General features: G+C 39.9%; 2 protein-coding genes across 8 annotated transcripts in view; both read left to right on the top strand.

Annotated features, from left to right (window-relative positions):
- Positions 1-2,580, top strand: part of LOC133343816 (unconventional myosin-Ie-like) — a 43,933-nt gene extending 41,353 nt beyond the window's left edge. The window contains exon 28 of the mRNA XM_061553688.1: positions 307-2,580. Coding sequence (XP_061409672.1) covers positions 307-383 — 77 coding nt within the window. The 3' untranslated portion in view covers positions 384-2,580. The remainder of the gene's footprint in view (positions 1-306) is intronic.
- Positions 2,581-3,337: 757 nt separating this feature from the next.
- On the top strand, positions 3,338-17,051 carry HAUS1 (HAUS augmin like complex subunit 1). 7 transcript variants are annotated; one of them, XM_061553687.1, is made up of 11 exons: positions 3,371-3,433; positions 4,444-4,514; positions 5,668-5,728; positions 10,236-10,410; positions 11,997-12,132; positions 12,868-13,002; positions 13,911-14,034; positions 14,213-14,278; positions 15,348-15,419; positions 15,829-15,876; positions 16,362-17,051. In XM_061553687.1, the coding sequence occupies exons 3-11, from the start codon at positions 5,708-5,710 to the stop codon at positions 16,404-16,406; spliced, it is 822 nt and encodes a 273-aa protein (XP_061409671.1). In that variant the 5' UTR covers positions 3,371-3,433; positions 4,444-4,514; positions 5,668-5,707; the 3' UTR covers positions 16,407-17,051. The 7 variants fall into 7 exon arrangements, with proteins under 7 accessions (XP_061409669.1, XP_061409664.1, XP_061409668.1 ...); XM_061553686.1 differs by lacking the exon at positions 4,444-4,514 and adding an exon at positions 5,260-5,362 and having other exon boundaries at positions 3,373-3,433; XM_061553685.1 differs by lacking the exon at positions 4,444-4,514 and having other exon boundaries at positions 3,338-3,433; positions 16,362-17,040.
- Positions 17,052-17,119: the final 68 nt, after the last annotated feature.

The following is a 17,119-nucleotide window of genomic DNA, read 5'->3' as shown; positions in this document are numbered from 1 at the left end:
CTCTTTATACCGTGTCCGATTCTTCACCACGCTTGCCAGTGCAGGTTGGTGAAGGAGGGGCCCAGAATCAGAATCAGAATATTTACGCTAGAAGAATCTGATTTTTTATTTACTTATTTGCTGTACTTTATTTAATTGGTTTAGTCATTGTGGCAGCTCGCATCATTCTTGCAAATTAGACTATCTTGGTTTCTTACCTGGTTCTTACCTGGTTAATCAATTGAACTTGGCCTACTGTGACATCCTGGGCAAATGAACTATGTAAATATATGCGTTATCTAATGACAAACTTCTGTTTGTTTATAGATCCATCTGGTTGGTGGACTGGGTGCATCCGTGGCAAGGAGGGAATGTTTCCTGGGAACTACGTGGAGAAAATATGAGCAGCTGGCCTTGAAATGTGCAACCTGGGTGTTTCAAATCCTCAGCATGCCTTCACAGTGGTAGAGAGCAAAAGTGTAAAACATCTCTGTGTACTTGATCTCGAGCACACCTGGCAATGTATGTGTTGTTTCCTCATTAGTGCACTCACTTGCATATTAGGCAGTGGTTTTCAACCTTTTTAGTATGGTGCCCCCCAACCCCAGCCCCTGTGCGCCCCCCCCCCCCGCCATGAGAAAAAATATTGAGCAATCATCAAAGCTAATCAGATACTGAAGACGCACTGACTCTACATATTCAAGTAATTTTCCATGCATCCAACTGCCTTCTGGTTGGCTGGGTGACACAGGCCCTCTTTGTCTCTTTAATCGGTGCCCATGTGCCAGCAATTGAGTCTCATGGTATTTTCACGAGGACAAACTTGATGCAGGGCTAAATAAAGTGCCAGGGTAATTTAATTGATGGAAATGTAACAATTTCACTTTAATATGATTGGTTCTTTCGGTAAAGTCACGTAGATAGAAAATAAAAAATTATAAAATTCAAATTAATTGAAAATAAGAAAAGCAAAAAACCCACGACGTTTCGATCACAACACACGCGGTCTTCATCAGGCGGTGGCTTCACTTTAAGCCACCGTAAATTGCCATCCAGATAATGCATTTGATAATAAAGTCCATAGTTTCACATAAGAGACATACCATGCTATTAATCTGTAAACGGATGAAAATTTCTCACCAAAAAAAAATCAGTTTTTATCTAAACAGATATTTGGAATATGAATCATGATTTTTTTATGGAAATTTTTTGAGGCCTTTGACTTCTATGAAGTCTACATCATGGGACCTCCTTTGCCAGTACCAAAATATGAGAATAGATTTTCCCCTTTTATCTGGCAACAAAACAGCTGTTCAGATGTTAAAACACCAAACTGAAACCGTTTACAAGGAATCATGTCTGCATTAACCACAATACTTGTGGTCAGAATGCAAACAAAAAACAAAGAAAGCTGTCTCTGGTGTGGACCAATCAGTTTAAAAGACAATGCATATATTCATCTTCTTGGTTCTTTCGGTAAATTCACGTAGAAGGGAAATAATAAAATAATAAAAATGAAACATAATAAAATACAATTCTCACGACGTTTCGGCCACAACGCAAGCAGCCGTCCTCAGGTGAAGAACAGGTCTGTCGGAAAGACGTTGTGGCCGAAACGTCGTGAAAATTGTATTTTATTATGTTTTATTTTTATTATTTTATTATTTCCCTTCTACGTGACTTTACCGAAAGAACCAAGAAGATGAATCCCTGCAGTCACGAAAGCTTTAAATCGAAATTTAATGCATATATTATCAGAGTATGTTTTTGTTTGCATTTTGACCACAAGTATTGTGGTTAATGCACACATGATTCCTTGTAAACGGTTTTAGTTGGTGTTTTAGCATCTTAACACCTGTTTTGTTGCCAGAAAAAAGGGGAAAACCCATTCTCATTCTATGAGGTCTTTTGGTAAACAAAAAAATTACATCTGGTATTCATAGCATGTCTCCAATGATTCCATTCACTGAAACATTTTATTTTTACAAGGAAATTTTTTTCTGATGCCATTATTAACACACATCATACTTGAAAATGTTTCACCGTTTTGCAATTGTAAATGATTGTCATTTGAAGGCAGTTGTTCAGAATTTTCTCTTTGCTACAGCATAAAATATGGTGCTTTGTTAAATGAAGCAAAGCTGTTATCTAGCAATAGATTTCTATAATTAAAGTGTAATAATACACTGCTTTCCATAATAAAAGTGTTTGGGTTAGATCGATTAAATGTAAATGTGTCGTTAAACCCGCTAACACCCGATAGAGCCAATTAGTAAGGTTTGTCACGTAAACTTGACACGTAAAACATAACATGTTTAAGTGACAAACCTTACTAATTGGCTGTGTTGGGTGGTGGTGGGTTTAACGACACATTTAAATTTACGCGATCTACCCCAAAAACCTCTATTATGGATGTGTTAAAATACACTGCTTTATTACAATACGTGCAAAATAGTATACAGTACTATCATGTTAAGTGTTAATCACACGTTAATACGTATTCATGAGTTGGAAATTGAACCCATTAATCTAAACACAAATGCAAATTGCTTTGTTGTACGGTCAGTGACATTGTGAAATATATGCAAGTAATAAATACATGTTGCAAACAAAATGAGTTTTTTTTTGTCATTTGAAAAATCAACCATGCACTCCTGTATACCAGTCAACAAACCTCCAAGACAGCGCAATTTAGCTGTTCTAAATTGTGTTGCTTTGACGAATATTGCACTTTACATTGGAATGGTGTCACTTTTCATCGTTTATTATTTATAATTTGTCCATTTTCATCATCCAGAGGCATTTGTTTAACAGCTGATCCAGCGTTTACCAGAAGCTCCATCGGTTGATGGACATATTTAATTTGTACATTCAAACTGACCCGTCTCTATTTGAGTCACGTTTTTGGGGTCAGTGTTATGAGCTGGGCATGCAGTACAGTACAAGCTCATCTTCAGTCAGGATCAATCCACTGCTGGATGCATTTATATTACTACTGTAGTATTTTTAAACCTTTATTTAGATAACTGTCACCCCCCCCCCCCCATCCTTGTGTTAACCCTTGACGCATCAAATCCTGTATACGTAAGATGCGACAGCTGTTCAGGATATAAACAGTTTAATTTGCTTCCCAAATCATTACGATCGAGTGAACATTCTCAATCTGCAGTGTGGTCCACATGTCTTGTGAACCTCCATTTCATTCTCTAAAATTCACATGTTAGGGGTCAATGCATGGGGGGGCAGGGGTCACAAGACATCTGCACCACACCTGTGACACTGCTCAACATTTTCGAATCGCGTTTCGACGACGAATACGAAACGAGGCCTCGTCGCGCACCGTAGTATTGCCGGAAGCGACGTCGCGCTCGTGCCGATTCGTTTTGGCGGGACGGGGATTCGGTGCAGAGGGAACTGCACGCCGCCGCTGTTTGTGTCCCGCTGATATCGTACGGTAAGAACAACCGCGTTGTAACATCGGGGCATTCACAGGAGGGGGGCTTAAACGTTTGCGACGGACCCGTGGGTTGTTTACCGACGACGGCTGTCGATGCTCCCGAGTTCACAAACGCGGCGCGGCTGGTCTGGCTCGTTCGTCGACCAACTCGATGTAACAACATCATCGATAATTGTTTTTTTACCCTTTTATCTGGCAACAAAACTGACACCTTTTTTACAAGGAGTCATGTTTGCATAGACCACAATACCTGCAGTAATAATGCAAACAAAAAACACAACTCTGATAATGTATATATTGTATGCAATGTATGCAGTGCATACATTATCAAAAAACACAACTCTGATAATGTATGCACTGTATTCAGTGCATACATTATCAGAGTTGTGTTTTTTGTTTGCATTATGACTGCAGGTATTGTGGTCTATGCAAACATGACTCCTTGTAAAAAAGGTGCCAGTTTTGTTGCCAGATAAAAAGGTAAAAAAACAATTAATATTTTTTACTGGCAAATGAGGTTCCAATGGTGTAAACAACATCATCATCGATGTTTGGCTCTCCCGTCAACGTCAGCTGTGCAAAGAAGGATGTTATCATGAGCTGTGTTCAGTAGCTGCTATTGAACGAACGCGACTGATGGCGGCACTGAAATAGAATTAGTAGACTGCCTCCGCCTGTTTAACGCAAAAAAAACCTCCTGTGTTGAATTTCGATTTAAAGCTTTCGTGACTGCAGGGATTCATCTTCTTGGTTTTTTCGGTAAAGTCACATAGAAGGGAAATAATTAAATAATATTGATTAAATACATTTATGCTTTTTTATAATAAAACATAAAATATATTTTTTAAATAATAAAAATAAAATACAATTCTTTTTATATTATTATTTTATTTCCCTTCTACGTGACTATCGAAAGAACCAAGAAGATACTCCTATGTTATTATGTTGTTAACAGTATGATTACGCATGCCCATTAACCACACGGGCTTCTGCATCTTTATCGGCAGCATGAATTCATTGTAAGCAAGCAAACTCTCTGGACCCGTTTCGACGTAGGATGTCTTATCGCTTAAGCCCCGTAAGTAAATGCTGCTGAACTGTCAGATGTGATAGGTAAGGACTCTCTCTCTCTCTCTTAGACATGGGGCTGAATGTCGAAACCGGTTCGGAGTTGTGCTGTGTTGAACCAATGCTGCTGGATTATGCACTCCGGAAGGCCATGTGGCTAATGGGATGTGTAGAAAATGTTTTTTTACTTGGCAGGACATATTCTGGGGACGGGATTTGTTTAGTTTTTTTGTGAGTTTATGATTATTTGTGTGCAAAGGTACTGGTGGCGATGGTTAGTTCGTAAAGGTGGTTGTGATGATGATGATGTAGTACTAATTTTTATTACATTTGAGGTCGTGTGAATATTCTTATTTGTGCTGATTATTATAAGTGATGATGGATGGGATGGTAATGTTGGAAGTGGTGAAGATGCTAATCTTCTATCTTCTATCTATATAAATGACAAAGTTGGGATTATGTGTGTCTGTTCAAAATGTTTAGCGTACTTCCCGACATGCAACAAACTTGAAATTTGCCATGTAGGTACTTTCCAGATTGTACACTGTGAAAAAATGATAAAAATAGACTTTTGTGGGTTTTTTGGTGAGTGGGGGCGCAATAATGCAGATATGTTTTACACGGCAAGTGAGCTGTGACGTCACATCTGTGTAGTGGTTAGCGCGCCGCGCTACGAACCCGGCCACCCGAGTTCGATTCCCGCTCACGGCCACCACCGGTGACGATTATTTCAACCGCTCCTGGGCCTCCCCTAGGTCGACTCAGCCTCAAACGAGCAACTCGTGTGGTGTGTGAACATCGCCACTGGGGAGACAACGGCGGCCGGGCGTGGTGAATCCAAGCCCCGGGCGAAGCCGGGTAGTAAAGCTAGTACTTTATATGGTGAAGATAGTTATATTGGTTGGATTGTGATGTGCTGATGGTGGTAGTGCAATTCTGATGGCCAAAATTGTTTAATGATGGTAAACATCCTAATGCGTGATGGTTAGTGCTAATAGTCATGATGGTGTGAAGCTAAAATAACATGCCGGTGAATCAAATTTGAGACCTGGTCATCTCAATCCCATAAATAAGGTTGAGCGTGGACATTTGTTAATGTCATTTTGACGCGTGTTATACAAGTGAATCGTGATGTAATGGTGTTTTTATTTTTATGTTTTCAGATTTAATTGGACAGAAATTACCTGCATTCTTTGGTGTGATATGGACCAGAAATGCACAGAGGTAATTTCATTTTCTTTGTCATATATTGCATAATGACAGCAAAACACAAACTAATTTATGCAAAAGTTTACATTTTAATAAGTTCGTTTTTTTCGCATTCGCATCTCTTCGTGATGACTGTAAGTCGTTTACTGCTGGGAGTGTGTGGTGATTGCGTGACGTTTCTAGGCATCGGTGAAAAAAAGGTTCAAACTGGGTGCTGTGTATATACTGTTGCCCATGTGTGAAGTGGGTGTTTTGGTACCACCTGGGGTGACAAATGCGACGGATATTCACTTTTTTAAAGCATTTATCTCAGGCCGACACATACATTTATGATAGAAAGGACACCATGGTATATTTTTATTATAAATAAATATATAATTGTTCAAATAATTTACTATCCAAAGTTTTCCAAAAGAGGTCTTTGGATATAGAGCTTTCAGAAAATGTACCTTATGCATGTTTATTACTATCTGAAACTGAACTTAAAGCATTAATTCTGGTTGGCTTTTGATGGTTCAAAATATGTATTGGATAAACTATACTTCTCCTTACAACAGATTTAAATTGTAAACCATTGCATCTCAATATTTACTCTTGTATGCTTTGCTTACTATTATTGCCCCATCCACAGTTTGCTATAAATAATATGGTTTGAGTTACATCAGGCAAGGTCATGCAAGGTAGTCTAAATTATGCATGCCGAGATTTCAATCCACGGTGCAGTGGCTTCCATTGGTTGGAATAGTACAACACAGCCTGATATACATGAGTGAAGACGAGTAAGACTGCATACTGCAAAAAGTGTGATCATGAACAATACCAACACTTATTTACAGCACTGATATGATATCTCCGAATGTGATTGACAAATTGAAATTAAGATATTACATATTTGTCATGTAATATTGCCAAATTAAATAATATGGACATAGGATTGTTGCGTGCTTTGAAAATGAATGCCGAAATATTTCAACATAAAAATGTAAGAAACGGTGCCAATTAACATGGACCTTATTACCAATTATCTTCAATTTGACCTTTGCAGAGTATATCACCATCCCTGACCGTGGAGAGTGAGATTCCTGCCAAAAAAGCCAGACAAGATCCACAATGCATTATACACTGCAGCGATGATAACACCAAATTGATATGTCCTCAAACAATGGAGTCATGGCAGACCCTCAAGAGAGCTGGCGAGGTCCGCAATAACACAATGATATTGGCCATTACAGCAAATTCTACAGAAGGACAAATACCAAACGTGCATTACCACAGGAAATGCAGAAGCCTTTTCACCCTCAAAAGAGACCTTGACAAGATAGCGTCGAACAAAAGCCAAGAAGGAAATGTTTTAAGTGAAGAAAGAAAATCAGCTCCAAGTAGTGCATCGCAAGTGCTTGAAAAGGAATGCATATTCTGTAGAAAGGAAGATAAATATCTAAAAGGTGTAAAATCAAGAGAACAATTAGCTCAAGCATGTCAATTAAGGATAAACAGTACAATTAGGAAAGCTGCAGAAATAAAAGAAGACTCAAGAATTCTGGCTATTCTAAGTTGCGAACTTGTTGCCGCAAAGGCTCATTATCACCGATCCTGCTACAAATCGTACACAAAACCAATAAAAGAGCCCAGGGCCACGCCAGAGAGTGAAGATAATGAAGATACTTATACAAGGGCAGAGTCCACAGCTTTTGTGAATCTGTATAACTTCATCAGAAATGATATGTTTGTCAATAACAGTGTTATGGAGTTGTCAGAACTCACTGGTATGTTGGTAGGATGGATGAATACATTGGGTGTGCACGATGTCAAACCATCTACAAAGAAACATATACGTAGAAAGATTACTGCAGAATTTGCAGACTCTTTGTGCATGGTACACACTAAAGCAAAGAAGGTATTAGTATACCCTGATAGTTTGACACGCGACCAACTTGTACTTGCAAACTATGAACTTAGAACTGAAGTTATTGCATTGAAAGCTACCGGTTCAAATGTTACCGGGAGTGAATTGAGCAGAAATTCATCTTCAAACGCCTATCATGGAGCAATCTATGATTCAGCCATGGCCACGTAATTATTTATAATTTCACGAGTAGAAAATATCAATACCACCACCTGTTGACACGTTTCTGCAAGATTGGCTCAATGCAGGTGAATCAGAACTTACCTAGAGATGAACCTGGTTCATGAGCTCTATTGCTCAGGATGTGATGTTTGGTATGAGCAGAGATAGATACAGTTCTAAGCCCAGCTGGCTAGTGATGGGTTCTTGAGAAAAGTGGACATTGAATTTCTGTTATATACATGTAAAAAACATGCAAAAGGGGACTTGCAAAATTCACACAAATGGTAACAAATTCTCAGAACTACGCATATGAGCTGCTTCTAATAACCAACTGATGATGGAAAAGACATCAAAATATAAAATTATGAGGAATCATTCTAATTATTTATAATAGCCATCAGAAATTATGTTATAATTATAGAAAAATGTGGATGAAGTTTGTATTTACATCATCTTTGGCCATGGTACTGAAGTATCTAACGGTGTTTAAGTACAATAAACAAAAATATGACATTCTTATATACATCTAGTAACTACCTCTCATTTACATACGTGTTGTTCATTGTGAATTTAAGTTCATTGTTGCTTGAAAACATTTTAAGCCCTTGTAATACAATGAATAAAAAGTTTTTGAGAAAAAAATGTGTTTATATTTCCTGTTTGTTTTGTGTAAAATGTACTTTAAATGGCCCCGAGCACTTTAATAGCCATGAAACATTCATAAGTCATACATTTCGTGAGATACCTACACATCTTTCTTTCCAAAATGTGACTTGTGACAATTTGTCAAAAAACTTTCTGTTGCCATACAAAGCAATATTTAAGCCAGTCCATTATAGGCAGAAAGCTTAGCGTATTCACTGTCGTGTTTAGTCTAAAAACCATGTATTTACAAATTCCACAGATGTTACCGTTCATGTTTTTTGCTGAAACTATTCTTTAAAGACTTTTTTTCTCATACAAATCTGGGATGACCTTGCTATTACAGCTGTCTGAGTTGTGGTTTAGAGATAAATTCTCCGAAAAAAATAATTGCTGGTATTTCCACCCAGGGTTGTATTGATTAGCCACGTTTGACCAGTGGCTTAAGGACTAAAAAGTGTACTGAGTCATAGAGCAGAACAAAAATGGTAAAATTGTCTGCTATTGCTATTCTGGTAATAAGCACACTACACTGGCTTTGGCTGTTCAGCTTCAATTCCTGACCATTTACAACTTCAATGGCAAATAGAATGTCCCCTGTTGTTTTATTCGTCAAGCTTTGCCTAAAATGAACGTGATAATCATGCTTGGGAGTTAATTATTGACATGGTGTCGACCTCACTTATCCCCATTATGTTTTGCCATAATAACCTAAATAAGCAATACTTGTCAACCCCTGACCGGGAAGTTAACTCGACCTTCTAGTCTGTGAGTCCCACATGCGCAGCACTGTACCACTCTGTCAGATACAGATATATTCAACTACAAAATATTCTCAACCAATTGGTTTGCTGTGTGTGTTTTTATCTTGATATAGATCTCCTTTGAAAACTTGAGTTTTTGGTTTCTATGGGTTTTCATCTGGTTATTAATTTGCCAGAAGGGTTCTACGATGATTTTTGGAGTATGGGGTGATGTTGCTATGTGTAATCCCAATTTAATAATTTGAAGGCAACTTTTCAACATTAAGATGTCTGCCTAATACTATACATGTGTTTTTAGCTATGGAGGAAACCAGCGAACCTGGTGGAAACCCCACACAGCTGCTCGAGTTGCAGATTAAACTGGGGACTTTTGCTGTGAGGCACAAGTGTTATGGCTATGCCACCTTGCCGTTATAAATTAAATCTACCAAGAACCCACAGAAAAATCTCGAATGCAGGGTTCTTTAACTGACAGCCCGCGGGCCTGATGTGGTCAGTGAAGGCTCTTGGAGTGGCCTGCTGAGAAATTTGGGTCACCGAGATGTAAAGAGATACGGCTTAGTGAGATGAGAGATAGATATGGAGAGCTGTATACAAGATACATATCTGTGAGAAGAAAGATATGAGAGAGCTAAAGAAATTAAGTACGCATTAATGTCTCGATCAGTGGCAGTTGGTGTCTAAATATAATGGAGGGGCACAGAAGCAGGTAGGGGAAGGGAGAGGGAGGCAGGTGTATGCAGATTATAATTAGCAGGTAAACACTGTTTTGGTCAGTTTTTTTTACATATAGGAACTTTAGTTTATTTAACTAGGTAAACGCATTCTCATCCCCACCAGCCCCTAATAACGAGCCACCACTGCCTCACAAGTACAAACATGATGTGAGGAAACCATGTGACATAGCGTCCACACGTGACGCTAAGAGACACCGTGTGACACGATGTCACAAGGCTTACCAGCACGTACTAATGTTATTATGTGGCCTGCCAGAAAATATATCTGAAGGACCGTGCTGTAAGGTAAAATCCTTGTCTGCTTCACACAGGTGCGGGAATGGCTGAGCCAGGTACTGGGGGAGCAGCCCATGCCGCCGTTCGAGGACAGCGTCCACACCGTCGAGCTGCTGCACAGCCTCATGCAGCAGCACCGTGAGCACGATCGCTGCAACGCTCTCCTCCTCGACGACTACAAGCAGAAGTCGCTGGAGTACCAACTGGAGGGTAGGCCTCTCTGCGGTGGATGCAGGGGCCATTGCCGCCCTGTAATTACGCTTTTAAGCATGGTGCAGGGCATGCAGCGACCCATCGAATCGTCAATCACCGTCGATTGAAACTCTCACGATACATATTCTTAGGGTTTTTCGGTAAAGTCACGTAGGTAAAAAATTTAAATTAATAAAAGTAAAATAGAATAAAAATGACGACGTACTTGATACAGCAAGCGTGCTGTGACGGTTCCACCTGAAGACGGAAGCTTGTGTTGCCTCCGAAACGTCGTGATTTTTATTTTATTTTTATTTTACTTTTTTAATTTAAATTTTTCACCTACGTGACTTTACCGAAAAAACCTAAGAATATGAATCCTTGCAGTCACGAAAGCCTCAAATCTAGAATCTCACGATACAGGCGTCGGATCGTTCATGTAGCGATTGATTATATATTTACGATGTTCCAATAGCGTATGCGATATTACGTGCAAATGTTAGAATTCACCGAGGGAGTGAATTATTACACCTGTGGTAAAGTTGATTTGAAGTTTAATTTGATATTTGTAACATCGCCTACACTTATTGCACCAACTAATGTGACGCGATCCATTGTAAATAATTTCAAAACCTATACTTTTGCTGTACGTATTAAATGAAAAAGGAAAAAATCGATAGAAGACCCTATATTTGCATGTTATCAAACTGATGCGAATAATCAAGCACGATCATCGCAACCACATCCCCTAAACTATTGAAACATACTGTAAATCTGAAGCTGACCAGTTAATTTATTCTTAGCCTTTGTCTGTGAATTATAGAAGTTGTGAAAACTAATATACATTCTAATATACACGTGAATCAAACTGATGCGAATGAGCGAGTGAATATTGAACTGAAGGACAAATTTACCATTGTGCTCTTCCAGCATTATGCATTGCGTAGACAGTAAATATATTTACAAATAAACACAAATCAAGGCATTGATTGTTGAATACCGTGAGACAAATTATTTCTAAGATTAGGTAAGTAAAACAGAATTTTAAACAAGACCACTCCTGAATTAATAAAGCATGTACTGCAATATATCAAAATATTTTATGTTATCAACAGTTACATTTCTAGTGCAGTTGGAATCGACGAGTAGCGGTACGCAAGGGGGTGCTTTTGTCCCACTCGGGTCGGCAACCAAAATAACGAGCCATTTGTTTCGAATTCGGTCAAAATAAATACCTCAATATTTCAAGAGCTGCAATGCACGTGAATAACGGTCACGAAGCAGCCCTTAAAGAGCCGCATGCAGCTCCGGAGTTGCAGGTTGTCGACCCCTGGCTCCATACGAGTATATTTGTACGTTGAACTTCTTTCGCACCGTACGTAGCCAACCGGGCTAATCGGAGGTGTGTGGGAAGGACAACAAACTAAACACAAAAAAGCATGTTCTAAATAAATGAGTTTTCAATCTAGATTTAAAAGCGCATAGTCCCAGTGGATTCCTAATATTGGACGGAAGAGCGTTCCAGACGGCCGCAGAAACGCATCTGACGGCGCGCAATGCAATGACCGAGTGACAGCTTGGTGTGCTTCTGTGCTCTCGCCCAGCCGAGTGTCTGCAGCAGCTGCTGATGGACGCGGTGGGTGTGTCGCCATCGGCCCTGTCCTCTAGCGGCACCAGCAGCCTGCAGGCCATTGTCCAGAGTGCCATGGTCCTGGAGTTGAACAGCACTTCAGAGAGCAGGTGCAGTCAATGCCCTATGCGGAGGGAAGGGTGGCCCAGATCATATTTAAAAAATATATGTGGCCTTCTTGGCCAGTACCAAAATATGAGAATAGGTTTTCTCCTTTTTTCTGGTCTAACGCCTTTTGGCGTCCTCTGGTCTAACACCATTTGAGACTAGGCTCCAAAGAAAGCTGTCTCTGATGTGGCCCAATCAGTTTCAATGACAATGCATATATTATCAGAGTATGTTTTTTATTTGCATTCTGACCACAAGTATTGTGGTGAATGCAGACATGATTCCTTGTAAAAAGGTTTCAGTTTGGTGTTTTAACATCTTAACACCTCTTCTCATGTAATACGTGTAATATAAACCCCCATACTAACAGCAAGGACATTTAGAATTTCAGCCAATGAGGGTGAAGATGTAGAATGTGACATCTGTTTTTATTACTTCCTTAAAGTCATCGTTTGCCTGACGATGTGTTTGCGGTCACGTTGGTATTGCAAGCACGGTCATGTGCAATCAGGATAAATCACCAACAGATAGTTAACTGCAGGCATGTAACTACTATTGCATTATTCAGTATGTAGGTGTATGAAATTCCTGATTCAATATAATTATATGTATATGTCATATTCACAAAACAGTATTCCAGTTACACACAAGTTTTCTCTTGTGAAACATTCACAATTTATCTTGAGCTTGGTTGTGTTTGTTGACTGTGAACCGTGCGTGTCGCGATTTCTGCATAGCTTCATGCAGGCGATAAGCGAGCTGAAGGCGGAGGCGGAGGAGGTACGGGTGGAGAAGGAGGCGGAGGAGCGGCTGGTGGAACGTCTGGCCAGGAAGGCAGCGGCCGCTTTTACTCAGCAGGAGCAGCTAAAGCTGTAGGTGGCGCACATCTCACATTACCAGCCGAGAGGTGCCGTTGACTTTCGTCTTCCCGTGACTGTTTGCGCAGCCACTGCGTGTAGGTAAAATCTCTTGTGAATGTTCCCACTTCACTGACATGGTCGAGTAGATCATTGTGCATTTATGAATTATCCACCCAACTCTCCAAAGTGGCCACTAGAAGATAGAGTAGAATGTATTATACAGAAACTATTGACATTGTCAGCCCCCTGCGCAAATATCAGCTGAATACATTATTGACCAAATTATTTGAGAATCAGAATATTTGTTTATACTGGAGGACTGCATTTGTGTGTACTCCTCAATAGAATCACCGCAGTTAGTCAACTCACTGCAGTTAGCCGTTCGTCATGTTGCGTATAGCAGGGTAAAGAGTTGGTACTCCCACCTTTTTGTGTGTCCGCTGTTTGTGCAACTGTGCGTGTGTGCTCACGTTGACTGTGGGGCACAACGGTGGTATCCAGGGGGTCGTGGGTTCAATACCAACCTTGACCCCTGTATTTTTGGAGTTTGCATTTGGAGTTTGCATGTTCTCCCCGTGGTTGCGTGGATTTTTCTCCAGGACCTCTGGTTTTTTTCTCCACATTTAGAAACATGCATTTTGGAGTATTTGGCTGCTATATTTCAATGTGATAAGCCACTTCTTTGAGCAATCATTTGTGGCCAGTTCGCTTCTGAAAGATAGCTAATAGCTCAGTGGGCTTTATCTGGTGAAATAAAATAGTTATGAGTTTAGATGTCTGGCCACTATGAAACAAGTGGCCAAATACCCTCTGGAGGGGCTCTTCAGCTCCCCATAGTGGAAGCCTTTGTGCCAACAGTGGCGTGAGTTAGTAAAGGTCGGGCTGCTGCACCCTTTACCTTTCATTGGTGCGGTGTGCAGGGACTTGGCACGGGTGGAGCAAGACGCAGAAGTAGAAAATGCCAAGAAAGAGAGACATCTGCAGCTCACCGACTTCCTGCAGAGGAAAAGCGTGGACTACAGAGTACAGATAAAGTCTGCCCAGGTCGTTCATCCATCCTGCTTTGCAACCCTAAATGCATAAGTCTGTTTTTTTTCTGTCGGGAGAAAAGTATTTTTAAAAGCACACCTTTAAACACAATTAGCATGACGATAGCAACTAAGGCGGCAATGCTATTGCAATGTTATTGTGGTTTTTTTATGGGTGTGTTATTTCCTTTCAGGTAAAACTGGCTGCATCTGGCGTAGATCCATCTCTATACCACCAGTCGCTGGTCACAAAGGGGGAGGTAAAAACTCTTGTAATATTGTTTATTTATCCAGTAAATACTCACGTGTGGGATAGCAAAAATGTCGCATCACTTTGACTCAGTGGTCTAAATTACAAAATAGTCACACGTTCAGTTATTTTGAGTTGTGGTCTGGATAAGGCTTTTGTACATGCAAATGAGCACCTTTGTGTGTTGTTGAATCTACTCCCTGAGTCCCAAGACGTTTTGCGAGCACCCGAAGTAACCCCATGCATTATTAGGTGACAGAGGTTCGCACAGATGCATTGGTGAGCCTACTTACTTTCCTGCCATCTCTTGGAAACCTCGTAGCCCGGTGGGGTTGGGTGTTTCACAAATAAACATGAACCACCAATTCTTACCCTGGAATACAGCGCCCTGCACACTGTAGACAAAAACTATAATGGACTCAGCCTCAAAAGGACGAGACGTGAAAAAGTGCTGAAGAGAAATTACAAGTCATCACCACAGACCCGTGTTTGAATCTTAAATGTAAGAGAAAATGTACTTGACATAACACCAAATAGACACATTTTCTGACTTTATACATGTGTAAAAGTGTCTCAAAATACTATGGGGACCTCATTTGCCAGTAAAAATATGATAATTGGTTCTTTACCCTTCTATCTGGCAACAAAACTGACACCTTTTTGCAAGGAGTCATGTTTGCATAGACCGCAATACCTGCAGTCATAATACAAACAAAAGAACATAACTCTGATAATGTGCACTGTCCTTGAAGTTGATTGGTCCACACCCGAGACAGCTTTCCTTCGAGCCTAGTCTCATATGGGTTGGACCAGATGACGCCAAAAGGCGCACTTTTGGCGTCATCTGGTCCAACCCATATGAGACTAGGCTCGAAGGAAAGCTGTCTCGGGTGTGGACCAATCAACTTCAAGGACAGTGCACATTATCAGAGTTATGTTCTTTTGTTTGTATTATGACTGCAGGTATTGCGGTCTATGCAAACATGACTCCTTGCAAAAAGGTGTCAGTTTTGTTGCCAGATAGAAGGGTAAAGAACCAATTATCATGTCTCAAAATATCTTAATATTTTCCATTGCAGGAACTTACCAAGCTCAAGCAGAAAGTTTCTACCCTAAAAGCGGAGCTGAACATTTATAAGGATCTCCCCCCGGTGATTTAAAGGCTTTTTTTTTTTAAACATCTATGATTGAATGCATGCACAGTGCCATAGAGCAGTGTCGAGTGAATCCACATATGGATCGTCAGCCCCTCTATGATAAACATGCCCAGAACAATCATTCAGTTTGACAGACGATCAGGGCTTCCTCCCTTTTTAGGGAGCAAGCAGGCAGCAAGCTGTATAGGAGCGTTGCTTGCCATTAATGTTTAGTGCCTGCGTTTTAGTCTTGGCTATACAATTCCAGCCGTCCAAAGTCGAATCGTTAAAATGTATGTGAATTTCATTTTCCTTCGAGTCACAAAACGCATGCAAAGTTATAGTTTGGAAACATCCAATGTATTTATTTTTGCATATATTTGAAATGCTTCTTGATTATGTATTCTCACTTTCCATTTTACAGAATGTGTCACTGGCAAGAATTAAAATTGAGGAAGCCAAGAGAGAACTGGTAGGTTTCTAATGTTTGCAGGGAATCTAATTTAATTGGCACTGGTCGCGAGTCCCTAAAGGTAGGTCACTACTTATTTAACCGACAAATGTTTTTCCAGCCATTTTTCCTTTAATCATCTCACTCATATAGTACAGTGCCTTCTGATCTAAGTAAAGTTCATGATGTTTAACCACGAGGTAAGAACGCAAGAGACCAGCATGAGCCTAATTTTCAAGAGTGACCTGGGTTGCCAAAATAAAAAAAGCAAAACAAATAAAACTGTCTTTGCATCAATGAAGCAAATAGAAAACAGAGTAAAAAAAAACAACTGTAGTGAGAAATCGGAAATAATGCACAAAGTATAAATCAATGTTCAATAATAAATCAATGTTCAATAATAAATTCCCTGTAGCATGTCAGCTCAGATTATTTTTAGACTGATCAGATTATAATCGCAATCAGACTTTTATCAGTCTTTTTTTCCCAATGTTGTCTCTCTACAGGCTGCCCTGGACAAGGAACTTGAGGAGGATTTCCAAAACTTCTGAAAATATGCTTCGTGCCGGCATTGAAATCATTTCCATCCTCGCGTTCGTACATTTCTTGAGCTCACCAGGAAGGTGTTGACATTGAAGAGAACCCGTCTCATTCTCTCTCGAATACTGAGTTATAACAGGACTTGTATAACTCAAGCTAACATTTTCAGGCAAGAAACCTTCAGAGTGGCCTTTCTTATAAGTGGTCTGCCATTGTTCGAATCGTTAGCCTTTTATATGTTTTTCCTAGCAAAGTGTGGGTCGTGAGGGTTATTTGGACTATTTTACCATGCTAACCAGTTAGGGTTGGTAAATGCATTGTTGTTGCAAGCTTTGCTTGTAGCATCGGCAGAAATCTACAAACACCGGTTTAATGCAAGGTTGGTCACCCACCAAAATACTATCCCGGCCCAAAGCTGCTTAGCTTCTAGGATTTTATGAGATCGGGCATTCAAATCGAAAAGCATTCATTCTCTTACGTGATTCGGTGCTATGCATCGTGATCTTCAAAGATATATGAATTGATCCATCATTACATTCATAATATTTATATAAATAGGATATTAAAGTTGGATTTATTTCAAGTCCTTGTAAATTGTCTTATTAATTACTCTTCATAAAAACCTTGTGTTTAAAAACCCTGGCTTTGATTTTCTCACTGGATGCAAGGATTTGGTATGCGTTGGTGACTCATTCTCAACTTGTGGTCAGATTGGTTGCGTGTC

This window comes from Lethenteron reissneri, chromosome 18 (genome assembly GCF_015708825.2).
Source record: "Lethenteron reissneri isolate LAM-NWPU_2019-01 chromosome 18, ASM1570882v1, whole genome shotgun sequence".
Classification (NCBI taxonomy): Eukaryota; Metazoa; Chordata; class Hyperoartia; order Petromyzontiformes; family Petromyzontidae; genus Lethenteron; species Lethenteron reissneri.
The sequence above is the reverse complement of the archived record's forward strand: the minus strand, read 5'-3'. Positions and strand labels throughout refer to the sequence as shown.